The 27,445-nt window shown below is 43.5% G+C and overlaps 1 protein-coding gene across 2 annotated transcripts in view; it reads right to left on the bottom strand.

The window, feature by feature from the left end:
* The window catches only part of CDYL2 (chromodomain Y like 2), a 72,507-nt gene that overhangs the window by 21,919 nt on the left and 23,143 nt on the right, over positions 1 to 27,445 (bottom strand). For both annotated transcript variants that reach the window (XM_083629824.1, XM_083629825.1), the window contains exon 2: positions 5,907 to 6,501. In XM_083629824.1, coding sequence (XP_083485950.1) covers positions 5,907 to 6,501 — 595 coding nt within the window. The remainder of the gene's footprint in view (positions 1 to 5,906; positions 6,502 to 27,445) is intronic.

Here is a 27,445-nt window from a genome sequence, read left to right as displayed (position 1 = left end):
GGAAGAGGGCAGGGGATTAATCCTTCGGGGAAATCTAACACAACATAAACCCTCTCATCCATCAGGTTATCATCATTATTTGTTGTTTCTTCATTTGTTCAAAGAGAGCACCTAGCAAGCGAGTTGAAGAGGTGACAAAAGAGGCTGTTAACCTCACAGCAGGTCCCCCAAGCAAAGCAAAGCCTCTCTGCGGAGAGGAGGGAAAAGCAACCAATGGCTGGTCCACAGGAGAACTCTTGCCACATTTGCGAGAAAACAAAAAAGGAGCAGAGAAGAGATGGCGGCGTGTAATGGGATCCGATGCAGGCATGGGCTTTGCTATTTTATGCGTGTGTGCGCACACACACACACACACACACATTAATCTGCCTACTCTAGCAGCAGCCCTAAACCTCACACAGGCTTTCTGGACCTCTCACAAAATGACACGACAGCGGCAATATGATGAGATGTATCAGGTTGCAGCACGGAAAGAATGGGGTGGTTTTATGTCTCTGGTGTAGGGGAAGTAATAAGGCTCATCATCACCTTCCCCTTTCCCTTCTAACCTTTGACTGCTGTGCAAACTTTTCCTATTGCAGAGTTTAAAGGAAGGCTAAAGCTAATAGCAGGGACGCGGGTGGCGCTGTGGGTTAAACCACAGAGCCTAGGACTTGCTGATCAGAAGGTCAGCTGTTCGAATCCCCACAATGGGGTGAGCTCCTGTTGCTTGGTCCCTGCTCCTGCCAACCTAGCAGTTCAAAAACACATCAAAGTGCAAGTAGATAAATAGGTATTGTTCCGGCGGGAAGCTAAACAGCGTTTCCGTGCGCTGCTCTGGTTCTCCAGAAGCGGCTTAGTCATGCTGGCCACATGATACGGAAGCTGTACGCCGGCTCCCTCGGCCAATAAAGCGAGATGAGCGCCGCAACCCCAGAGTCGGTCACGACTGGACCTAATGGTCAGGGGTCCCTTTACCTTTAAAGCTAATAGCATAAATCTGCTGTGGTGGTGTTGGTGGAGGGTGGACAATGCTGGGAGGATGTAGGGGGATTTTCAGCAAGAGGGCCACCTGGGCAACCTGCTGGCGGCCAAATCCTAAAGTGGGCAACAGATGTACATTTTTACCTTTGTACCATCGACTATAGACACACTCACACATGCCTTTCTTCCTCCATCCAGGCAGGGAAGAGGCATGGTAAGAGTTCAAGGGACAGGCAAAAACGCTCAAGGAGAATGTGAAGCAGGGGCAGTGAGGGGGATGGCCCCAGGAGAGATCCAGGGGCCAGTTTCATGGGCCACATTTGGCCCTCAGGCCTGAGGTTCCATCCCTCTGTTGTGGAGCATCATGGATGCTACAGCTTCAGAGAGGCCACAAGGCACAGTCCAGGGGTCCATATCAGGAGAAGGGGGGTGACTGGGACTCCTGAAAATACCTGCAATCTTTAAAAAATGGTTTGGGAGGTGGGAGGCACCAGTTGAGGCTGAATCCACCCAGCACAAGCACATCTCAAAATTGAACTTTGGAAGGGAGGTCTCTCGTATAATGTTTGCCACTGGAGCATTTTCCCACTCCAGGAGGCAGAGCGCACAAAACTTTGCTTTCAAATTTGCATTTAAAAACTGTCCACACTTATCGTCTTCCCCTTCTGTCTGCAGCCTTCTTCAGGGTGCTTAAAAGCCACAAAAATGGTTAACCTACAAGGCACACCCTTTCAAACTTAAGAAGCGCAGTAGAATTTTATTAGCTGTGATATTAGCTGGACAAACATTGACTTCCTTAGGAGTAAAACTAGCATTGCAATTAAAGATTATCCCTGGAGTCTGTTGGTAAAAATAAAAAAAAGAAGACTCAGTGTAAAGCTAAATGAAAAGGGCAATCTTTAGCAAACGGTGCAGAGAATTAGATCAATAGAGACGGAGAGAGAAAGGAAAATATAAGGGATTGCTTTTTGATTTTAATAATGCTGTCAAGAAACCTGACAAAAGAAGACAGCAAGCACCAATGGAAGATGATGGAATGCTCATGTCGGTTCGGTGAAACCGCAACAGATGTTGTCTATGTTATCAAGGGCTTGGTTGATGTGGGCTGGGTGACTTTCCCACCCTGGGTAAGTGTTGACATCTGCTGGCTGATAGCAAGACACTGGGAGAGCTAGCTTGCCACTTGAACTAAGAGTTTCCAGTTGTAGCTTGACGGGCAACTATTTAATTTATTTACTCATTGTTTTTATTGCTACGTATTTTCCTCCTCAGAACGGAAGGTGGTATGGCTGATTCTCTCCCCTCCCCATTTCATCCACATAGCAACCTGGGTCATACAACCTGTGTCACGTTCCTTAAGAACATGTGAATGTAAGAAGAGACTGCGGGATGAGACCAACGCCGAGCGACCACAAGTGAATAGAAAAATATATGGGTGGGAATGGAATATCAATGTCCTAAGGGGGCTAGGGCAGGAGTATGCCACACTGCAGGTCCCATTTGTCCTACGTAAAGCACTTGAGGGTTTTTGTGTTGCTTTCTCTGTGGTGGGAACACCAGATTCTTGAGATGGGTTTCTCCTAATGCAAATAATCACTGTACTCCTGCTGAGCCAGCATGGTGTAGAGGTTAGGGTGTCGGACTACGACCTGGGAGACCAAGGTTCAAACCCCCATTGGCCCATGAAGCTCACTTGGGCCAGTCACTGCCTCTCAGCCTATTCTACCTCACAGGATTGCTGGCGGGAGGAGAATCATAGACATTGCCTAGAGCTCCTCAGAGAAAAAGACAGGATATAAATGCAATAAATGCAAAAATCATAAGCTAGAATTGCAACTGGCTTTCCACACTATCAGGGGTATTGTACTTTTGCCCTGTGTTCACCCCAGGATGCTGTCTACACCTGTGAGTGTGATGTGGCCCAATTCAGCTGAGTGGCCACTTGAAGCTCAGTGAAGATTTAGTGTAAACTTTGCGGTGGGGGCTATTTATCACCCTGTTGATTTTTTAATCAATATTTTAATTAGCACTGAACCACATCTATGGCTAAAATTGTAGACTTCAATGGAAGAGTGTTATAGTGCAACAATGTGGGCCCCCCCCAGCTCTCTTGGTTTCCAACTCCCATCAGCCTCAGCCAGCAAGGCCAATGGTCAGGAATGATGGGAGTTGTAGTCCAGTAACATGGGGTACCCATGCTTTAATGATAATTTAATCAATGTTTTAAAAAGAACAACTCTTCCTAGTCACTGTCATTTTGGCAACAGCTTGACAGAAAGGATTCCAATTTTTTTGAAAGGCCTTATACTGTAATGATTCTAATTTGATTACCATGATGGTTATAGTACCAACCACCCCACTCCCATTATTTTTAACTTGTGGTCCACAGTCAGTTCTTCCTCTCCTCTGTTGCTTCTCTCCATCCCCCACTGCATTGTGACTGCCTCATCTCTGCTCTCTCAGCTTTGCTGCAGTGTGTGTGTGTGTGTGTGTGTGTGTGTGTGTGCATGGTTGCCCAGCGCGAAACAACACTGGCTGGCATCCGAACCTCATAAGCAAAGACTTTGCAGAAGAGGCGAGCCCGAGGCTCAGAGATGTAGTGATAAAGGAATCCACCTTCCTTTTACTGCTGCAGGTGACAGTGAGGGGAGTGTACAGGCTTAAATGAAGGCAGTGGTGCAATATAGCAAGGCAGCAGGGCAGGGAGTGGGGTACCTTCCATCCAAATACACTTTGTAAGGGTTTTGTCAGTGTGTCCAAAAGCCGAACACATATACATCTAGCTATCTCAGGGAAGGGCTCAGTGGTGTAGCATCTGCTTCGCACGCAGAAGGTCCCAGGTTTCATACGCTGGTGAGCCACTGCCAGTCACTGTAAACAATACTGACTTAGATGGACTAGTGGCTTGACTTGGTATAAGGCAGCTTCCTATGTTCCTATGTACTATATGTGAAAAATAATTTGAAAAAAACAATAAAAACAACACACACCAACAAACATGGGGGGGGGGAGAATGTTATCAACACAAGACACTCAAAACATCCCTTGGCAAAGCATTTTGCCTGGCTATTCAGCTTTGTGTAGGGATGGGTGAACCTGTCCATTTCTGTTTCTTTCTGTTCCTCATTTTCCAAGTCTTAAATTCAGTTCTCCACATTCCCACACCATTTTTTTTTTAAAAAAAGGCTTTGTGAAAATTCACCAGTATTTTAGTGTAAATTTTCCCCAATATGCACTTTTTTTTTTTTTTTTGCAAAGTGATCCCCCCTAATATAATGCATTCTGGCATCTTATTTTCAGCAACATATGCACACTTTACCTCAGTGTGCGGATTTTCTCACACATCGTTTGGCCTGCCATTGCAAAATTTGGAGCAATGTGAATTTCGAAGGATGGCCGTGTTTCCGTTTGTGTGTGGTTTGGGAAAGTGTGAATTAGGTTAAGTTTGCCTTGAAATGATAACTGAGTCAAACTCCTCCCCCATCCGTAGCCTTGAGTAGAGAAGCTGTGTTTGTCCTGATCCTATTTTCAAAATATGATGTGTCCATTTTGATGTACCCTGCTTTCAGAGAATTTTGGCATGAAGGATGACATACATACATTTTTGGAAGGAAGGAAGGAAGGCAGATGCAATGGGAAGAAACAGGAGGACCATATGAATATTCAGCCTCTAGGTCACTCTGTGCCCTAAAAAGGGCCCTGGCAAGGCAGTCTGAGGCATGAAGCAAGAAACTGCTTAGTCTGAAATGAAACTCCAGCAGAAGATTGCCCTGACCATTTCAAAACTTCTGCTGAGTGAGCACTACAAGCGTTAAAGACACTGAGAGATGGTGGATGATGAAAGACTCTACACACTGAATCTCACATATTGCATTGACATCCTTCGTTGGAACAGTGTGCTCAGCCCTGATCTCATAATCTCTGGAAGGATATAATAGAAAGACAAAAGGCTCAAGAAATGATTAGCAAAAATAGTTGGAGGTCAGAGAAGACTCCCATATAAGAAGGCTGTGAAGATAGTGAGATTGTGTGGCCTAGAGAAGAAAATTGAAGGGATTTAGGAATACCGCTTCTCACCTGTACATACAGTGCAAAGGGACATAAATAGAACTAATTGGAACATAACAGTAATAAAAAGAGCATCATCATATATGCATGATATAGATTTCAAGAGCACCAGGCATTAGGACTGATGCTCATTAAGCTTCCCATTTTGCACATTTATGGACACATCAAGGTGATCCCCAATGATGTGGGGAAATACTAAAATATTGTTTCAAGGCTCCTGGGTGTTCCAGGCTAGCTGAAAAATAGACGCCTGAATTTATAGTTTTAATTAACTTTTATTTTTGTTGTATTGGGTTACTTGTGCACCACTTAGAGATAATTATGTTTGAGTGCTATATAAAGTATCAAAATATAAATAAATAGTTAACATGCTGCTACTTTAAATCGGAAAGACAGGATAAGGGGCAATCTGACATATCTTCCAAAGAAAAGGGATAGAAAATATTGTCCATATGACTGGATCAAGGCGATATCATACTGAAATATTTAGGTGGCCATGCTATACACCAGGGACTGCCAATGTGGTGCTTGCCAATTGCTGGACTACAGCACCCAGCACCTTTGACCACTGGCCATGCTCGGCGGGGCTGATGGGAGTTGTAGTCCAACAAACCTGTGGCTTACTCTGCTATACAAACTAACCTGGGAGAAAGGCCTGTAAAATTCAGTGGGACATATTTTTGCATAGGAAAGCATAGGATTACACCGTGAAGCAATGTATTAATAACATGTAGATTTCTCTGCCTGCATTTATGCTAGCATGTCAATATCGTAACATACTACATATGCAGACATATAACATATCTAATACACATGGCATGATTTTGTGCAAAAAAATTATAATGATAATAATGCTTAAAACAAACATCACCTACCAATTCCATTCATGACGGGTGGCTCATTATTCACATCCAACACTCCAGGCAAATCAGGTTCTGCTTCATGTTCATTTAAATCCAAGTCTGGCTTTGGGGGGCCATTCCCAAAATGTCTAGAATCCTTTTCATAACTGGCATCTCCATTCTGTAAGCCGTTGTGTGGCTTTTTCAATGGCATAATCTGCAAGCCGCTGGGAGTAGTCCGGTAAGAGACTGTTTTAGCAGCCCTGTCTCCTGAAGGTGCTGGCTTGGCCGCGTAACCCTTTTTTTGCTTTTGAAATGATGGGGCCATGCGCTTCCGTTTATGGGGCAGCCCTTTGCTCTTCCCAGAGTCAGATGGCCTATGTGGTATTTTGTCGAGGGACGACGCTCTGCTCTCGCGTAAAAATTTTGGCGTGCTGGCTTGTTTCCCGTGCTTTGCTCGCTTTTCTCGCGTGACATGCAGTCCGTTGAATTCATCGATAAATTCCTCACAGTGCAACAAGTGATGTTCTGGCTCCCAGGTGTCTTCATTGCTCCCGTAACCTTTCCACCGTATAAGATATTCCCATTTACCCTTTTTGTTTTTCCTTTTGTCTACGATCCTCTCAACCTAAGTGGAGAAAAAAAAAGGTAAGCTGGAACAAGGGAACATGGGATCGGTGCCTGCCTGCTGAGCCGTTGGGTCATAAAGTGCCTCTTGAGTGCAGCCTAGAGGATGAGCGACCCAGTGCCCCATTAGCCACACTGCCCTGGGCCAGCAGGAGAGGTGCGAATCCATCTCCAAACAAGGTGGGACTGGGGTGCGGAGGAGAAAATGAGTGGTGGGGGAAGAGTGTGAGCGTATAAATCTAATAAATAAAATAATAATAATAAATAATTTAGCTGATCTGATCGGGGAAGTCAAGGGCAATGAGAGCAGCTGGGTCAAATGGGAAGGGGAGGAGGAAATCAAACTTCAGCTCAGAAGTCACTCAGGGACACTGCCCAGGAGGGATTGGAAGGAAGGCTCGGGGTGAGGAAAGGTGTGTTGGGCAGCAGCCCTGAGAGAGGGAAAGTAGCTGCTTTGGCAGTGTACATGAATATCTCACTCTCCTTGCTATGCAGCCTATGTAGTAAAGTGATGTGCTCCCCACTTTACACAATTTCACCTATCCATGCAGCAACACAGCTCCCACGTAAGTGGGAGGGTCCCTGTAAATTATTCTAGCCACAGATAATAACATGATAATGTTTCTCTTTGTAAAATACAAGTAACTAATTTAGATGAATGAAAAAGAAAACTGCATTTTGAAAAGCTGTTCTATTATGAAAGTATTCAATAACTATCAATAAATTTATTCCAACTCTGTATTTCTTTCCTGTGACATATGAAAATATGAGAAAAGTAGTCCTAGCCAAGTAAGTCCGACTGAATTCAATGGGCCTCAGTCCCATGCAAGTGAAGTTAGGATTGCCCCCTTAGAATTGTATCCAACCAAGTCCTTCCGACAGTAGACTCATTACAATTAATGTACCTAAGCAGGCCATGTCCATTAACTCAGTGGGTCAACTCTGAGTAGGACTAGCACTGGATTCTACCTTCAACCTTCTATCACCTAATAAAATGAAATGGCTGCTATCTAAAACACCCAACCAAGTTATACATTTTATATACTGACTGCAATCCCTTTAACAGATGCCCTATTTTTGCCCATGAAACCGACTTTAGTAGAACATATGATTCCGCTGTCACAGTGTGACAGGATCTAATCTTAGAAACTCTACAGTGGGTTCTCTCTGGGCGATAAAGGGCAAAAAAGCAACACAGAAATTCTACAGTATTCAAAGAGAATTTCTGAAATGACAGCACGTTGTCATTCAACCCAACGGCCATCTCTCTTATGAAAAGCTAAACAGTGTATTCTGAGAGAGTGCACTTAATGGATCACATTCTTTCCCTGAGTTAGAAAGAGGAATCCTGTACTGACTGTGCCTGTGTTTTTAGCCCGTCTGTCATCCAGCTTAAATGTATGTTAAGCAGTGTTCTAATGATCACTGACTTTAATTTTATGCATTTCATTGCCATTCAATACTCACCTTACAATTTTCTCCTTCACAGAACTGCCAAAGCTTTCCTTTATGCAGCTGACAAAATGATGCCACATTAAATGTGCAATGTCCCATCTGCACTATACAGTGGTACCTCGGGTTACATACGCTTCAGGTTACATACACTTCAGGTTACAGACTCCGCTAACCCAGAAATAGTGCTTCAGGTTAAGAACTTTGCTTCAGGATGAGAATAGAAATCGTGCTCTGGCAGCGTGGCAGCAGCAGGAGGCCCCATTAGCTAAAGTGGTGCTTCAGGTTAAGAACAGTTTCAGGTTAAGTACGGACCTCCGGAACGAATTAAGTACTTAACCCGAGGTACCACTGTACATTTATTGCTGTACTATGCCACTTTAAATAGTCATGGTTTTCCAAAGCATCCTGGGAACCGTAGTTTGTTAAGGGTGCTGAGAGTTGTCAGGAGACCCCTATTCTCCCCACAGAATGGTTTAAAAACCTCTTTGCAAGGAACTGTAGCTCTGTGAGGGGAATAGGGGTCTCCTAATAACACTCAGCACCTTGAACAACCTACAGTTCCCAGGATGCTTTGCAGGAAGCCACGCCTGTTTAAAGTGCTATGAATCAGTTTTAAGTGTGTAGTGCAGATGGGGACTAACACACCACAAAACTCCATTGTTTTTGCTGCAACAGCAGAGACAAGGCTACCCTTCTTGGAAATATTGTGACAGTCACAATAGGCAAGGCTCTTCCTATGTTTGTATGCTTAATACTCTACTGTATTTCAATATTCCACTTTTTGTGCTGGTTTTTATTGTAATGGGGTGTTTTGTATTTTTATCTTTTGTTGGCAGGTAGGAGTTGGTTTTTTTGACTGGACTGTAAACTGCTTTGTGGAGGAATTTCTTCAAAAAGCGGAGCATAAATTTTCAAAGAAATAAGTAAATGAAAATAGACATGATGCCTATTCCTGACAGCAAAGGTAAAGAGGTAAAGATAAAGGACCCCTGGACGGTTAAGTCCAGTCAAAGGTGACTATGGGGTTGCGGCGCTCATCTCGCTTTCAGGCCAAGGGAGCCGACGTTTGTCCACAGGCAGCTTTCCAGGTCATGTGGCCAGCATGACTTAACCACTTCTGGCACAGTGGAACACTGTGACGGAAACCAGAGCGCACGGAAACGCCGTTTACTTTCCTGCCACAACAGTACCTATTTATCTACTTGATTGGCGTGCTTTCGAACTGCTAGGGAGGCAGGAGCTGGGACAGAGCAACAGGAGCTCACCCCGTTGTGTGGATTCAAACCGCCAACCTTCTGATCAGCAAGCCCAAGAGGCTCAGTGGTTTAGACTACAACGCCACCCGCATCCCTCTCCTGACAGCAAAAGCATGCTTTCGCCATGATGTCTGGACGAATCCAGTTTGCATGGTTGTGTGAATATGGCCAGAGGAAGTTGTCTTCAGTCCTGTGCCTTAAATGATGCAGGCAGCTGCAAAATGTCTAACAGCCTCACTGAGGTGGGTATAAAAGTGATTCCACCCTGTCCTTTATGGCTATGAGAGAAAGTGCCTGAATACCTAGAAGTTAAGAACACACTGCTGCTTGTGCAATTCAATGATTAACCAAGTATAACAACCACAACACAGTTCCTGAATGCATCCTCCTTGAAAGTCTTTCTTACAAAAAGTGAAAAATAAAACAACATATGCCCAGGTGTGTACAAGGTGGCTGGAAATTTTAACTCAGCTAGTCATCGACACATGACTAGGCCAGAGTTTAAAGTCTGCCCACTTCTGTAGCTTAACACCATTTTTGTAGTTTGATGCTAGTGCATTTTAATTTTGTCCATTTCTCTGTGGAATTTAATTTTTTTAAGAGAGCCAGACTGTAATGCTTGCATATTCTGCAAAAAATAAGAAAAATACAAAACATATTTAAAATATTGGAAGGATGTGGGAAGCAAGCAAGCCTTTCATGCTTCTAGAGAAATCCACTCCCCGCCCCACCATTTAACCCAGTCATGTGTGGTCATCACCAAAACTTGGCAAATATGAAACTGCCCATGCTCGTAAATTCCCTTTGAGGACTCCACTTCAGAGTTTTATGTTGAGGAAGTATGTGTTAGTTACAGACGGCAGTGGTGACTAATTGAGATTTATCTCTGCTGTCAAAAACTGAGGCTGGCATATCAAAGGACTGTCAAGAGCCAAGCCCAGGATCCTGAATCCACTGGATTTTGTTTCTTTTCTCCTTAAGTTTTACTTATTTTTAGTCATGGTTGGATATGATTTAGGCTTCTTCCAATATATGTAAGGCATATCTGTTTTATTTTTAAGATAAGGTAAGGTAAGGTAACCCCTGACCATTAGGTCCAGTCGTGACCGACTCTGGGGTTGCGGCGCTCATCTCGCTTTATTGGCTGAGGGAGCTGGCGTACAGCTTCCGGGTCATGTGGCCAGCATGACTAAGCCGCTTCTGGCGAACCAGAGCAGTGCACGGAAACGACGTTTACCTTCCCGCCAGAGCGGTACCTATTTATCTACTTGCACTTTGACGTGCTTTTGAACTGCTAGGTTGGCAGGAGCAGGGACTGAGCAACAGGAGCTCACCCCATCGCAGGGATTCGAACCGCTGACCTTCTGATCGACAAGTCCTAGGCTCTGTGGTTTAACCCGCCTACATAAAATAGAGTCATTTTCTTGGCCTGTTTTAATGTTCTACTGTCAAAAGATTTTAGATGGCAGATTTTCTGCCTGTGTAACCTAGAGGTGGCCAACATGGAGCTCTTCAAATACTGCTGGACTACAACTCCCATCATCCTTGACAATTGACCACACTGACTGCGACTAATGGGAGTTGTGGTCCCATTATGCTAGCCTTACGCTTGGTTACGCTCTACCGTAGAATTTCTGTCTGCAAGTTTGTGGATACAACTTGTAGAGTGGGGATAGCCAGTGATAACAGGTCACAGCCTACTCCCTGGGTTGTGGTTCTGGTCCTTCACCTCCAGCCGCCTGCCCCTCCCTCACCTGTCTTTGCTCTCCGGCCAGTCCAGGCTTCTTGAGCAGGGCTGGCAGGCGTGTTTACGTTTTACAGAACCAAAACCAAATAAACCCGGTAGGGCTGCCACCACTCCCTCTGTTCCCGGGGACCCAGAACCACAACCCAGGGAGTAGGCTGTGACCTGTTATCACTGGCTATCCCCACTCTACAAGTTGTATCCACAAACTTGCAGACAGAAATTCTACGGTAGAGCGTAACCAAGCGTAAGGCTAGGATTTAGCTATTCCCTTGGAAAGGCACATATGGCGGTTCCCTCATTGCGAGAAGCAAAGCTACAGGGAACCAGGCAGAGGGCCTTCTCGGTAGTGGCGCCCGCCCTGTGGAACGCCCTTCCAGCAGATGTCAAAGCGATAAACAACTACCTGACATTCAGAAGACATCTTAAGGCAGCCCTGTTCAGGGAAGTTTTTAACGTGTGATATTTTATTGTATTTTTGGTTTTTATGGAAGCCGCCCAGAGTTAATATTATTATTATTAGCAACTGAAGGGTACCACACTGGCTACCCCGGTCATGCGGTTGCCCTGGGCACAAAATTTCCTTGAGGCTAGGAAAAACAATTACACATATAATAATTACATGTTTTAATAGAACTTCATTAAGATCTGTGTATATAGTTATAATGCATGGTATAATCCTGGTATAATGCATAATGCATTTTAATTAAATGACTTGCTGTAACACCATACCTTTTTCTGTACTCACAGACCCTAACTGCACATGCCTATTTTCACCACAGGGTCATAATGTCCAACCAGTATGGGATTGTGCCTCCTTGCCTGAGCCCAGGGACCATTTGCCCAGCTTAGGGAAGGAGGCACAGTGCTCTGAGAGGGCCTGAAAGCCCTCCTGTCTCCTTCTCCGCCAAAAATTGCTGGTACTGCATACCGTTGTGTACTGCCAGAAAAAAAGCACTGCTCACATGGAGTATCTTCCATGATGTGAACAATAAATTTATTATCAAACAGTTCTGAATGTTCTAATAGCCCTGCTATGATTGCTAGTTCTCAGCTTGTCATTTAAATAATAATGATTGGTTATAATGGAAGCTGTGATTTCATATTTTCTATTCCATCTTATTGATGGGTTGACAGTAATAAAAACCTGGCTGACTCTTCCTTCTAGGATTGCTATGAGTGAGCATTAAAACCTTATCTGTGTGGGTCAAGAGTGGGAAACCTCAGGCTCAAGGGCCAAGAGCTGTGCTCTGGCCCTCAGGACTCTCTGTAGCCCATTCCTAGAGACAACTTCCTCATTGGTCCTTGTCCATCCCTTCCCTGAATGCTTCATTGAATCAATGCCTCTTTCCTACTTGGAGAGAGAGTTGTACACATGTACAGAAATCTCTGATGTTTGCATGGGTGCAATGCAGCCTAGTGTAGAAAGATAAGAGTCATTTTGGATTCACAGCTGTCCATGGAGATGCAGGTCAATTCTGTGTCCAGGGCAGCTGTCTGCCAGCTCCATCTGGTATGCAGGCTGAGACCCTACCTGCCCGCGGACTGTCTCGCCAGTGGTGCATGCTTTAGTTATCTCCCACTTGGACTACTGCAATGCGCTCTATGTGGGGCTACCGTTGAAGGTGACCCGGAAACTACAACTAATCCAGAATGTGGCAGCTAGACTGGTGACTGAGAGTGGCTGCCAAGACCATATAACACCGGTCCTGGAAGACCTACATTGGCTCCCAGTACGTTTCCGAGAACAATTCACAGTGTTGGTGTTGACCTTTAAAGCCCTAAACGGCCTCGGCCCAGTGTACCTGAAGTGTACCTCCACCACCATTGTTCAGCTCTGACACGGAGGCCCAGCTCCTAAGGTCTTCTGGCGGTTCCCTCACCTCACTGCGAGAAGTGAGGTTACAGGGAACCAGGCAGAGGGCCTTCTCAGTAGTGGCACCCGCCCTGTGAAACACCCTCCCATCAGATGTCAAGGAAATAAACAACTATCTGACTTTTAGAAGACATCTGAAGGCAACCCTCTATCAGTACATTTTTAATGTCTAATGTTTTACCATGTTTATGTGCTATAAGCCACCCAGAGTGAATCATAGAATCATAGAGTTGGAAGAGACCACAAGGGCCATCGAGTCCAACCCCCTGCCAAGCAGGAAACACCATCAGAGCACTCCTGACATATGGTTGTCAAGCCTCTGCTTAAAGACCTCCAAAGAAGGAGACTCCACCACACTCCTTGGCAGCAAATTCCACTGTCAAACAGCTCTTACTGTCAGGAAGTTCTTCCTAATGTTTAGGTGGAATCTTCTTTCTTGTAGTTTGGATCCATTGCTCCGTGTCCGCTTCTCTAGAGCAGCAGAAAACAACCTTTCTCTCTCCTCTATGTGACATCCTTTTATATATTTGAACATGGCTATCATATCACCCCTTAACCTCCTCTTCTCCAGGCTAAACATGCCCAGCTCCCTTAGCCGTTCCTCATAAGGCATCGTTTCCAGGCCTTTGACCATTTTGGTTGCCCTCCTCTGGACACGTTCCAGTTTGTCAGTGTCCTGTGGTGCCCAGTTCTGTGGTGCCCAGAACTGGACACAGTACTCCAGGTGAGGTCTCACCAGAGCAGAATACAGTGGCACTATTACTTCCCTTGATCTAGATGCTATACTCCTATTGATGCAGCCCAGAATTGCATTGGCTTTTTTAGCTGCCGCGTCACACTGTTGGCTCATGTCAAGTTTGTGGTCAACCAAGACTCCTAGATCCTTTTCACATGTACTGCTCTCAAGCCAGGTGTCACCCATCTTGTATTTGTGCCTCTCATTTTTTTTGCCCAAGTGCAATACTTTACATTTCTCCCTGTTAAAATTCATCTTGTTTGTTTTGGCCCAGTTCTCTAATTTGTCAAGGTCGTTTTGAAGTGTGATCCTGTCCTCTGGGGTGTTAGCCACCCCTCCCAGTTTGGTATCATCTGCAAATTTGATCAGGATGCCCTTGAGTCCATCATCCAAGTCGTTGATAAAGATGTTGAATAAGACCGGGCCCAAGACAGAACCCTGTGGCACCCCACTAGTCACTCTTCTCCAGGATGAAGAGGAACCATTGATGAGCACCCTTTGGGTTCGGTCAGTCAGCCAGTTACAAATCCACTGAGTGGTAGCATAGTCAAGACCGCATTTTACCAGCTTCTTTACAAGAATATCATGGGGCACCTTGTCAAATGCCTTGCTGAAATCAAGGCAGGCTACATCCACTGCGTTCCCTTCATCTACCAGGGTTGTAATTCTGTCAAAAAACGAGATCAGGTTAGTCTGACATGACTTATTTTTCAGAAATCCATGCTGACTATTGGTGATCTGGGATATAAATAATAAAATTATTATTATTATTATTAGTCCCACAGTTGCTACACTCACTTTTGCATCTGGTCGCATCCACACTTATTATGCGGCCCGTAGATGACTGACCCCTGCAAGAGTATGTGGCCCTCAGGCTTAAAAAGATGCTCTATCCTTGATGCAGGCTTATGCAACATCATGGCGGGCAGGTGAGTGTTTTCAGCTACCCCACCCCTTGCCTTTGGAAGCCTTGCAAAGGATGCTGGGCAAAATGGAAGGGGTGTTTCCAGGACTAAGGTGAAACTGAGAAACTCCCTAGTTATTTTTGCTATTGGATGCTGCTTGTTGTTTAAGTACAGTATTCTTGTTATATTTATAATACTGAAATGTGGGGTTTTTTGTATGTTATTATGTTTGCTTTTGTTTTGCTATTTAATTATGAAACTGTTACTATGCTATTGTTTTGCAATGTTAGGAATTGTTTTTGTAGTGTTTTGGTTGAAACGTATTCCTGTTTCCTTTGTTGTAAGCTGCTTTGAGTATGTTTTTCTGTCTGGAAAAGTGCAAACAAATAAAATGAATGAATGAATGCACATGGATATACAACCACTGCTGCACAGAGCAGTGCCACTGAAACTCAGTATTACTGACTAAAAGCAGTAGCTCCCACAATGCAGGATTGCTGAATGAACAAGTGCCAAGCCCGCCATGTATGGGGTTCAATGAAAATATCATAATACAGCCTGAGAACATGATTATCATCAAGAGATGAACCTAACCCTTTGCTTCATAGTGCACTCCAGTGATCAACCCATAATTATCTTTGAAGAAGAAGTTTCATTTCCACTATTCCAGCTTTGAAAATCTGTGAGTATTTTGCTACTTTCATAGTCTGGCAATAACCTCCTTTTACGTTCTACAGCATCTCAAAGTACATTTGAGGGAGTTTCTGCTAATAAGAAAAAATGTATTATCTGGCTACTAGAGATTAATCAAAATATATTTTCAATTCTGAAAAGGAAGAAACTAGTCATTTAGTTTTCCATTCCCCCATCCATTCTCCTTTCAGTTAGAACTGACACATACAAACCAAATCATTATTATATTCCCCATTTTTGTTAATTGAAATTGGAGAATGCATACAATTTCCTTTTCCTTTAATCTCTGCTGCACCTAAAGCAGTCTCACAGTGATGTGAAAACACTTCTTTTGTTCTTAGCATGCTATGTCTTAACTTGTAAATATGGCTGACACAGCATGTAACACAGGAAACAGCCACTTATAATTCCACTGGCGCATAAGACAAAATCATGGTGCAGCATAACATGGTACCATTTAGATATTTTGGTACCACCATGTGATAAAGGATCTGGAAACCAAGCCTTACGAGGAACCATTGAAGGAGCTGGTTTTAGCCTAAAGAAGAGAAGAGTGAGATTTGATATGAAAGCCATCTTCAAATATCTGGAGGGCTGTCCCACGGAATATTGAGCAAGCTTGTTTTCTGCTGCTCCAGAGGGTACAGGATCTGAACAAACTGATTCAAATTACAAGAAAGAAGATTCTGACTAACCATTAGGAGTAAGTTTCTGATGGTAAGAGCTATTCAACACTGGAATGGACTACCTTGGAAAGGGGTGGATTTTCTTTCATTGGGTTTTTTTTTAAACCGAGGTTGGATGGCCATTTGTCAGGCATTCTTTGGCTGTGATTCCTGCATTGCAGGGGGTTTGATTAGATGACCCTTGGTGTCCCATCTACAGGGAGAGTCATTTAAAAGAGGCCCCGTGGAACATGTGTACTCTGTATCCACAAGGCCTCTTTTAAAGGACTCACCCTGTAACTCTACACTTCTATGGTTCTATTATTGATGTCTGCCTATTGGTCATAATGGTTGGAGTTGGTGGGAGCTGTAGTTCAAAACATCTGCAGGGTACTATGTTGGCTATCCCTGCACTCCGTAAATGAACAAAAGTCTGCTGTTGGCTTCCATATTTCCCTTACTCCTCTTCTCCTCTGTAAAGAGACTGAAAGCATCCAGTCTAGTTAATCCATATGTTGCTAGACTCCAACTTTCATTATCCCCAGCCAGGCTGAGGTGATCAGAGTTTAACAGTTAGGTATCAGGCCAGTATACAAAATAAATGGAACCATGAACTAAAATCCATAATATATAGTCAAAGCAATTTTAAGAAGCAGTGAAACACAACAGGGCAGACAAAACATCTAAAATGTCTACACAAACAGAAATGTTTTGACTTGGTGCTGAGAAGACAGCAAAGTTGGCACTACGTTGTCCTTGTACAAAACTGTATAACTATTTGAGCCTGACCTTCCTTTTTGGATAATCTTCTGGGGGCCACATGCCAGTGGTGGGGAGGGCCAAAGTGGACAGAGCATCAAATGCCAATTTTATCTTTCCACAGTAGGCTAGTTTCTACACACTCATTCTCCCTTCCATCCAGGGAAGCAAGAGAATGCCAGAGAGCAAGGAAACATCTAGTCAGGCAAGGACATCCAAGGAAGGCACAGAGAAGAGTCGGTGAGGGCTGAGGGAAAAGTCCCTGGGTCACATCTGGCCTGAGATTCCCCACCCCAGTTCTACAGGGAGGATGTTCTACAGCTGTGATGCCCTATGAGGAAACTGTGTGATTTGATGCAGAAAATCATTCTGTGGTGACTCTTCCCATCATCATCAGTAGCTCAATTTCTCCCTAACGCTCGGCTTTGATGCGTTGGCATTCCAATCCTGTCCACTGGGGTATTTTTCCTCCTTTACACTGGTGCAGCCGATTTCTCATTTAAAGGAGGAAAAAACGTTAACAATCACAATTTTTTTTTTTAAATGCAGCTCTAAGTTCAAGTGCAAAGCACGCATAACCCAAGACTCCCAAAATAAGCCTCATAGTCATGCTTAATTTAATAGTTTGTTACCCTGAAAACGCACACACTTGTCTCCAGTACAGTTATTTAAAGGAAGGAAGTTCACCAGGCTTATGCTGAACCGTTTCGGAAGACTTAATATTCTGGAAATGCTCCTTATTTACACTTTGCTCACCTTGTGGAAATGAGGAGACTTAATTTATTAATGAGGTTTAAATTTGCAAAGCTCTTCCTGAGTCCTTGTTGAAAGGAACTTAACAAGGCTTGGAAGGTTAGGATTTTATTTAACATGGCATCATATGTAATGCTACACATACATTATTTCTCCCTGCCTCTTCCAGAGGACTAATTTGGATCATGGGGAATGTAAGTAAACATTTCTCAGCTGGTGGAGCTTTACTCATTTGCATCTCTTGAGTCATTTAAAAGTATCCAAATATTTTTGCTCTGTTGGTTTTGGACACGTCAGTGAGGTGCTGCAGGGAACTGGCTGGTGTGTCCAAACTTGCAGAGAGCAGGATTGAACTTTCCACACATCAAGCAATGCACGGGGAGTTCAATTCTGTGTGGACAATACCTTTTCATCCCTATGGGCCAACTTTGATAGGTGGTTGGGACAATCTACCTGATATTATGTCATCATATGATTGACAGGTGGGTTGGTTCACACAAGGAGAGAAAGATATGGCCCATTGGACCAAAAAAGGTCCCTACTCCTGGTATATAGAATGCCAATCTAACATGCTTCTTCAGCTGAGTTCGTTGCTGTCAAGTCTATCAGATAGCACCAGGCCTCACAAAATGGTTTGAACAATTCTTGATTTTTCGTCTGTTACTATTTATTTGCAGGTTTATAAGTTTCTCCACAACCAAAAGTTACTGAAGTGCTGTACAATAAAATAAAATAAGATAAAAGATAAAATGCAGGGAAACTAAAGGGAACAAAACCATTTCTACAATTTTACAGTTATTGTTACATTAAATGGCTGGGCCACATTTCAGGGAAAGCCTTCTGAATTTTAAAATGCTAGGCGCTTCTCTGATTTCAGTTACTATACAGATATATAAAATCAATATTCACCTTCCCGTAAAAATAGATAAACTGGTACGATGCTTAAAAAATTGCGAGCATTATTCATGAGTTCTTTGAATGAGTGTAGGCATAAAGTATGTAGGAATAGCAGGCGCAGACATGCTGATCCAACCATCAGTGTCCTCATCCATGGCTGCTCCACCCTGACCCTCCTGCATTGAGAGGAAAGGTCTGAATGCGGCTTCTCAGTGTGTTCAGCTGAAGCCTTCCCACTATTTGGAATCCTGCTGCTGGTCAGTGTAGACAATACTGAACCAGATGGACCAATAGTCTGACAGTATATGGTAAAGGTGTTCACTGATCTCAAGCTTCTAATCTGGAGCCAAATTTAGTCTGAAGCACTGTGAAGGCTGCCTGCTTTGGTTTAGGTCCAAATTTGACTTGGAAAAAATGAAGTGTTGTTTCTTCTCCAATTCACTACTATGGGTAAAACTAATGATACCTATAACTTTTCTTCCTTTTGACAGAATTGGATGACATTTGCATGCATAGTAGCTACTCAGGGTGAATAAAGCCTGCCAAATTATGGAAAACAGGTCTAGGGATTTTGTGCTGGGCACCTTTAAAGATATATTTTTTTAATGAACCATTTATAACTTTTTTGGCGGAATCAGCTGGAATTTATAGACATTCCCCTTTTGAGGGGAATCCAGCCAAATTTCAGAAAGATAGCTGCTGTGGTTTTCCTGCACATTTTGGGGTAGTTAAAAAAGGAGTTGCTTAATATCTGCTTTGTTTTCTGTATGGAAATGACATATATGAGATAAATGCCCCTAGAAAGAAACTTGACAAATTACAGATGAATAGTTTAAGGGTTTTTTCATGCTAGGTGCTTTAAAAGTTGAGGAGGAGAAGTAAAAGGGCCACACTGGGTTTTTGTGGGCAATGGTTTTAGTATGAAAATGGCATATATTGTAGGGGTTCCCTACAACAGTTGCAACAGCAAGATCAGATGGCTTCAAAGGTCGATTAGACAAACTCATGGAAGATAATACTATCAATGGCTACTAATCATGATTGCTAAATTGAACCTCCATGTTTAGAGAGATTATGTCTCATAGAAACAGAGGTGGCTAACCTGTAGACCAGATATTGGATTCCAACTCCCTAACTATTGGCCATGCTGCTAGGGCTGATGGGAGTTGGTGTCCAACAAATCTGGAGGGCCACCATTTCCAGCCTTGTTGGGGGACAACAACAGGAGAAGGCAGTTGTCTTCATGCTCTGCTTGTGGGCTTTCCTGAGGTACCATGTTAGCCACTATAGGGCACAGGAGTCTGGACTACATGGATTGTTGGTCTGATCCTGAAAGTCTCTTCTTATGTAGGAAGCATCACCATAGACCTGCTTCAGAAAGTTTTCTGAATTCTGTGCCTTTGGACCACAGAGCTAGCTGGGATCCAACATAAGAACATTCTTAAGAGCCCGCTGGATCAGGCTAGTGGCCCATTTAGTCCAGAACCCTGTTCTCACAGATGCCTATGCGCAAAAGCACTCTTCACTTCTGTGGTTCCCAGCAAATGGTATTCAGAAGCATACTGCCTCTGAGCGTGGAAGAAGAGCATGGCCAGCATGCTTAATAGCCATTGATAGCATCATCATCCATGAATTTGTCCAATCCTATTTTAAAGCCATCCAAGTTGGTGGCCACCACTGCCTTTTGCAGGATCAAATTCCATTAAGTATGTGCTGTGTGAAGTAATACCTTTTTTTTTTGTCTGCCCTGCATCTATAGCCTAACAGTGAACAGGATCCAGAAGGTGTGGCAACTGCTGTAAGGTCATAAGTGAAATGAAAGTTTTCTTTTGCTGAGGCAAAGAATGCTCCAGGATTAGGTGACTCTGCAATTATGCATGGAATTTATGATCCCATACCAGCACGTCATTTTCCAGCAAAAAGTAAGTAGCACCAGTCCCTCCCTCCCTCCCTCTGTGTGTGTGTGATTGTAAACACAGCACAGAAAGAAGCAGTGACAGTAATGCATAGACCGAAGGCACAGCATTGCATCAAAGACAAAAAGAACAATTTAAGCTTATATAGGAAGGGGGCTAAGCATTTGTTACAACTTTGACATGGCCCGGTAAATGTGCTTAAACACACCTAATTCTTCTAATCACAATTACTTTACATTTAAAACATTAGAAGTGGTCTCACACCAGGCTCAACAAATTGTGTATTTCAGTTGTCATCAGCCCTCCAGATTCACAGGTAGAGGTTTTCCACATGGCCTGCCATGTGACCATTTAACTGGAAATTGAACCTGAGCCCCACTCTGCATGCAAAACATGTACTCTACCATGAAGCTGTGGTCCCTTCCCTGAACATGTGTGGTCATCACATGGATCGGGACATGTGTTTGGACCACTGTAATCCATTCACAAGCATCTAAGATTCCTGCTGGATCAGATGAAAGCTCCATCTAGTCTAACATTTTCTTTCCCATGATCAACCAAATGCTTCTGAGATGAGAGCAATAGGACTTCTATGCTGCCACTCAGCAACTGGTATTCAGAAGGATAAATCTATATAGTATGTATGTATACAGGTATCCATCCATCAGTCCCATCCTCCTTTCCATCTGGGAGCTGATACATGTCTAGACAAGTCACATCTGATTTTGTACCAGATCTTTCCATAATATTTTGTGTTGAAGTCCATAGATACTTCCTTACCAGAAGTGAAGCAGAATTCAACATTATGCTACGATTTGATGCATCATTTAAAAAGCTATGTGGAACAGAATCCATTAAGACACCCTTGAAGTTGCAAGGCCATTTCTTAGCTAATGGTGGTGCATGAGAAGAGGACAAGAGACAAGGAAGGAAACTGCTAAGAAGGAATGGGTTGTGTAGCTTCCAAATGGTCTTTCTCCATTCTTGCCGAGTTATGGCATTCATAGGATGAGTGTTTCATGAAGCCTGATGAAACCTCATTAGGAAAATGGTGATTCTGACTATTCCCAGAGCACACAAGTTTATACTTTATAGGCACAGTTTTATTTAGAAAAACTGCTTCGTGAAATGTTTTCCAATATCAGTTATCAAGGCGACTTCACTTCTGCCTGGAGGCCATTTGTGATTCATATGACTAAACAATCTCATAGCTGACACCTCCCCCCACACTAAATATGAGTTTCTTTAGCAACATTCATGATTATTTTATATGTTTGGCATACCTATGACCTTTGTATTCTACTATGGAATATATTTTCCACTAAGGCAGATTAGTCCTGAAGCCAGTTCCATAGAAGTGGATCCAGCAGATGCCATTTTTCTCTCTACTCTGATGCTCAGTTTGGAGAGATCTTTCCAAAGATGTTCCAGTCTGAATTGGATGTTGCCCTTCAAATTTCTTTGGTGTCTTCAGCACACTTAGGATGTAAAAGAACACTTTTCCTAGAAGAAATTCTCTTGTGAGTCCCATTACTCACCTCTCACAAGTGTGATCATACCCCGAAGAATCTTTTTTTATGAAGTGCCTTCCTTGCTTCGCTGTGCATATAGCACTTATGCCAGTTTCACACGCCAGGAAGACACCACCTTGCAATGATGCTTAAAGTTTTCTAGAAGGGGCATTGCCGTTTTCCAGATAAGGATTTTTTAATCAAATATATATTAGGACTATTTAATGAGAATTTGAAGGTTGTAAATTATAACAATCCATTAATAATATGGCAAACAAACATCTTAACTAGAAGGAATATGAACATTCACACAGCAGATACTTCACAAGATATTTATCCACATAAGTGGATTAATATTTTCTTGTATGTTACTGCATACCAATACATTATGATTATGTTTCATTCCTCAACAAAATGGTCATAAGGCTCTCTTTCCTCTTTGACTGACCATATTAGTCCATTTTATGTTATTTACTACATCCCATACTTCGGTTACGCAGTCTTCAAGTGTCAAGAGTTCTTATCTTTTCCCAGTTATGACAAATAGTCAAGCAAGAAGCCATGAACAAGTTCGAGACCATTTCTCTATCATCTGTTAAGGCCAGATCTTTAACACACCAAGTAAAATAACTAATGGATCTGTTGAGAGTATATATCCTGTTATTGCTTCCATTTCTCTTATCACATTATCCTAGAATTTATCTTGGGACATGTCAAGAAAACATGTCTGCATTTATTGTATTGCATCTCTAACATAGTTTACTTGCTGGGCTATAAATGTGATTAAGTCACAATGATGTCAAATATAATAAAAAATGAGTTTATTGAAGCTTTCTTAGAGATTTACATTAAATGTTTGTTTGAGGAGGGATTTTGCCAGAGCTTTCCCCCAGTGTTAGGTGGTGTGTACTCCTTACTTCTATTTGAGTTGGGCCAGCGTGAAATATTCAAAATTATTCACATTTTCTCTCTTGTAACAGTCAAGCAGCTAATAAGCAGTGTGGTGCATTTTAAAAATGCTTCTGTTGGTAGCAATATGTCATAATGAAAAGTCCCTTCCTGGGGAATGATATAGAGGAAAAAATATGGGAGGCTACTAGGGCCACTGTACAGGAAAAAAGATGGCCGGCCAATGGGTACAAGAAGGCATCCATCTTTCTTTCTCTGTACAATTCTCCAGAAGGGTCTGTGCATTAAGTTTTATGGGTCCTTCCTGCAGTATTTAAAAGGCATTTTACTTACTGGGTGCCATACTGTACTAATAATAGCTTCTCCAAGCAGCTTAAAAAAGAAAAAAACAGCCCTCTGAACACCTAATAGGTACTTCATTTTTTTTTTTAAATGCTAAAAGTGTGACTTTTTTAGGATCTGTGCATAATGGAGATGGTGGGGATGCTGGTCAACACATATAAAAGAGACATTAATCAAATCAAGACAGCTTCATCCAATCCCATTAAGAACACTTAAGATGGAAAAATTCTAAAGGAGTCTGGCATAAGCTAAACATTTTTCTAAAAAGTGAATATCAAAGACTGTGTATATAGTTCCAGATTACGTTCATGAACTGTTAAGAGTCTTGAGTCTATATTTCCAAAACTTCTCTTTTCTTTCTAATATTCCCAGATTTCCTGCTTCCAACTAGGGCTCCCAAACTGTGGTCTGCAGACCACCAGTGGTCCGTGAGCTTCATTCATGTAATCCACAGCATGCCTGTGGATCTGTTGTTGAAGGTGGGAGATGGCACATCAAATGTTCACATTGATTTTTAATTGCATTTAATTGCTTCTCTAATTTCTTATATTGTATTTTATTGTATTACAATTTTAATTCTATTCAATTTTAATTCTATGGAGATAAAATACAATATAAGAAATAAAAGAAGCAATGAACATACAATTAAAAATCATACAGCACCTTGCACAACACATTTTATTTGCTACAAGGGGCAGAAAAATCATCAAGTGGTCCACCAAGACCATTAGCAATAGGATATAATTCCAAGTCAGAGAGATTGTGGCTTTCAGAGTTCCAATGTTTTGAAACAAATAGTTGGAGGTGCTTTCTTCAAGACTGCTGATTTGCTGTTTCGAATCATGTATGAAAGTCTATGGCTATTTCCCCAACATTATGGATGGGGCACCCCATGCTGAAATGTTTAAATAAACAGGGTCAATTCTATCTATCTTTAGCCAGTCACTTTTTTCATATATTACCGTATTTTTCCATGTATAAGATGATGCTTTTTGCTAAAAAAAAAATTAGACAAAAGCTGGGTGTCGTCTTATACACTGATAGTGAATGCAGAGTGGGGGGACGTGCGATTAATGGCAGAAGCAAGCAGGCGATTGGCAGCATCGATTGGGCAGGTGATTGGTGGCTGCGGCAAGGCCTGCTGGCAATTGGCTGTGGCAATTGGGCAGACGATTGGCGGCATCAATTGAGCGGGTGATTGGTGGCTGCGGCAAGGCCTGCTGGCAACTGGCTGTGGCAATTGGGCAGGCAATTGGCGGCTGTGGCCAGGCAGGCAGGTGATTGGCAGCTGCGGCAAGTGGGTGGGTGGGCTGTTGGTGGCGGTGAGCAGGCAGGCAATTGGCGGATGCAACCAGGTGTGCGATCGGCCATGGCTGTGACAAGCGATTGGTAGTGGCGGGCAGGCAGGTGAGCAATTGGTGGAAGTGATCCCCACCCCCCCAAAAAGCTGAACAACTTAATTTATTAATTTTGAGTTTTAAAAAAAAGGGGGTCGTCTTATACATGGGGTCATCTTATACACGGAAAAATACGGTACTTACGAGTCTGAGAGTATACTTCTAGGGCTCTTTCTTTTCTGATTTTCAGGATTAATATGACATTCTGTTGATGCAAAGCAAGCAGGGATGGGGGTGGGGGCAGAGACAGCTGTGCACAGAACTGAGAGCTCTGGTTCTTGAGCCCTAGAAAGCTCCTGACAATGCACAAATTAAAACCTGTGAACATTAGGCTTAGTAGTTGCCAATGTCTATTCAAACCCTGCACTTTGTATCTATAAAACATCCATGCTTGCATTTCATACTAGTTTCCAATGTGCTCCAGCACTCTCTGTGTTGTATGTGGGTTGGGGGTTGGACGCCTGCTCCCGCTGCTCCAGTTTAACAATGCAACTCTTCTGGAATGAATCCCGTATGTGGTCCTGTATGAGAGATTTCTCGATCTGCCTCTTCCCACTTCCGCCTTTGTGAATTCTGGCATGCTTGCTTACTTGGCCATGATTCATACACCTGCAAAGAGGCAACAATCTCCGCATGCTGGATGCAGGAGCAGCGGGGAGTCCCTGCCACCCACTGGGCACCTAATATTACACCGGTGTTCCATGCAAAGTATAAAGGTTTCAAAAGTATGATTTTTGCAATCGTACTCGCTTTTCTGTCATGGATACTTTATGTAGGGATGGGGACCCTCAGGCCCGGGGGACAAATGCAGGCTTCCGGGCCTCTTGATCTGGTCCATGGGACTCTCCCTAGCCATATCCCTTCTCCTTAGGCCACATCCCTCAGCAGGGCTTGTTCTTCCACCCAGCTTGCCAGCACCTTGGTAAAACATGCCTGAACACAGAACACCTGTAGAATACCACCATCTCTCTCTTCCATGAAAAACGCATTTCTGTGAAGCCTTTGGAAGTGTACTGAGTAAGTGTTCCAAAAGGGGAGGTACAAAGGTGATTTTTTAAAAGGAAAAACAAGGGAGCCCCCACCCCAAAGAAACCCAGCCGAATGAAGACTGAGCGTGTTCAGAAGTCGTGGAATTCAGGCTGATTCTAAGGGGTGGACAAACAGAAAACCGGGAGGCAGAGAGGATGAAACTACCTGAAGAACCTGCAACATTTTGCTGTTCCTACATGCTACAACTGGTAAGGGATAACAGAAAAGATGCATGTATGAAACCAACCTACTGGGTAAGGCTTGTGTAATGAACAAAAAATTGTTACAATAATACTGTTCTGAAATAACAGCTTCCTTTGGGGAGACTGAAGTAAGGGGCTATTGTAATTTATGTAAAACCAACACAGATGTGAATGTTGTTGTTTAGTCGTTTAGTCATGTCTGACTCTTTGTGACCCCATGGACCAGAGCACGCCAGGCAGTCCTGTCTTCCACTGCCTCCCGCAGTTTGGTCAGACTCATGTTTGTAGCTTCGAGAACACCGTCCAACCATCTCGTCCTCTGTCGTCCCCTTCTTCTTGTGCCCTCAATCTTTCCCAACATCAGGGTCTTTTCCAGGGAGTCTTCTCTTCTCATGAGGTGGCCAAAGTATTGGAGCCTCAGCTTCACGATCTGTCCTTCCAGTGAGCACTCAGGGCTGATTTCATCAGTATGCGGATGATACCCAGCTCTACCTCTCTTTTAAATCAGAACCAGTGAGGGCGGTGAAGGTCCTGTGTGAGTGTCTGGAAGCGGTTGGAGGATGGATGGCGGCTAACAGATTGAGGTTGAATCCTGACAAGACAGAAGTACTGTTTTGGGGGGACAGGAGGCGGGCAGGTGTGGAGGATTCCCTGGTCCTGAATGGGGTAACTGTGCCCCTGAAGGACCAGGTGCGCAGCCTGGGAGTCATTTTGGACTCACAGCTGTCCATGGAGGCACAGGCCAAATCTGTGTCCAGGGCAGCTGTTTACCAGCTCCATCTGGTACGTAGGCTGAGACCCTATCTGCCTGCGGACTGTCTCACCAGAGTGGTGCATGCTCCGGTTATCTCCCGCTTGGACTACTGCAATGCACTCTACGTGGGGCTACCTTTGAAGGTGACTCGGAAACTACAACTAATCCAGAATGCGGCAGCTAGACTGGTGACTGGGGGCGGCCGCTGAGACCATATAACACCGGTCTTGAAAGACCTACATTGGCTCCCAGTACGTTTCCGAGCACAATTCAAAGTGTTGGTGCTGACCTTTAAAGCCCTAAACGGCCTCAGTCCAGTATACCTGAAGGAGCGTCTCCACCCCCATCATTCTGCCTGGACGCTGAGGTCCAGTGCCGAGGGCCTTCTGGCGGTTCCCTCATTGCGAGAAGCAAAGCTACAGGGAACCAGGCAGAGGGCCTTCTCGGTAGTGGCGCCCGCCCTGTGGAACGCCCTTCCAGCAGATGTCAAAGCAATAAACAACTACCTGACATTCAGAAGACATCTTAAGGCAGCCCTGTTCAGGGAAGTTTTTAACGTGTGATATTTTACTGTATTTTTGGTTTCTATGGAAGCCGCCCAAAGTGGCTGGGGAGGCCCAGCCAGATGGGCGGGGTATAAATAATAAATTATTATTATTATTATTATTATTATTATTATTATTATTATTCCTGAAGAATGGATACGTTTGATCTTCTTGCAGTCCATGGGACTCTCAAGAGTCTCCTCCAGCACCATAATTCAAAAGCATCAATTCTTCGGCGATCAGCCTTCTTTATGGTCCAGCTCTCACTTCCATACATCACTACTGGGAAAACCATGGCTTTAACTATACGGACCTTTGTTGGCAAGGTGATGTCTCTGCTTTTTAAGGTGCTGTCTAGGTTTACCATCGCCTTTCTCCCAAGAAGCAGGCGTCTTTTAATTTTGTGACTGCTGTCACCATCTGCAGTGATCATGGAGCCCAAGAAAGTAAAATCTCTCACTGCCTCCATTTCTTCCCCTTCTATTTGCCAGGAGGTGATGGGCCCAGTGACCATGATCTTCATTTTTTTGATGTTGAGCTTCAGACCATATTTTGCGCTCTCCTCTTTCACCCTCATTAAAAGGTTATTTAATTCCTCCT

This window comes from Podarcis filfolensis (assembly GCF_964270895.1).
Source record: "Podarcis filfolensis genome assembly, chromosome: 8".
NCBI classification, from domain to species: Eukaryota; Metazoa; Chordata; class Lepidosauria; order Squamata; family Lacertidae; genus Podarcis; species Podarcis filfolensis.
Note: the sequence above shows the minus strand (reverse complement) of the source record. Positions and strands in the feature narration are given on the sequence as shown.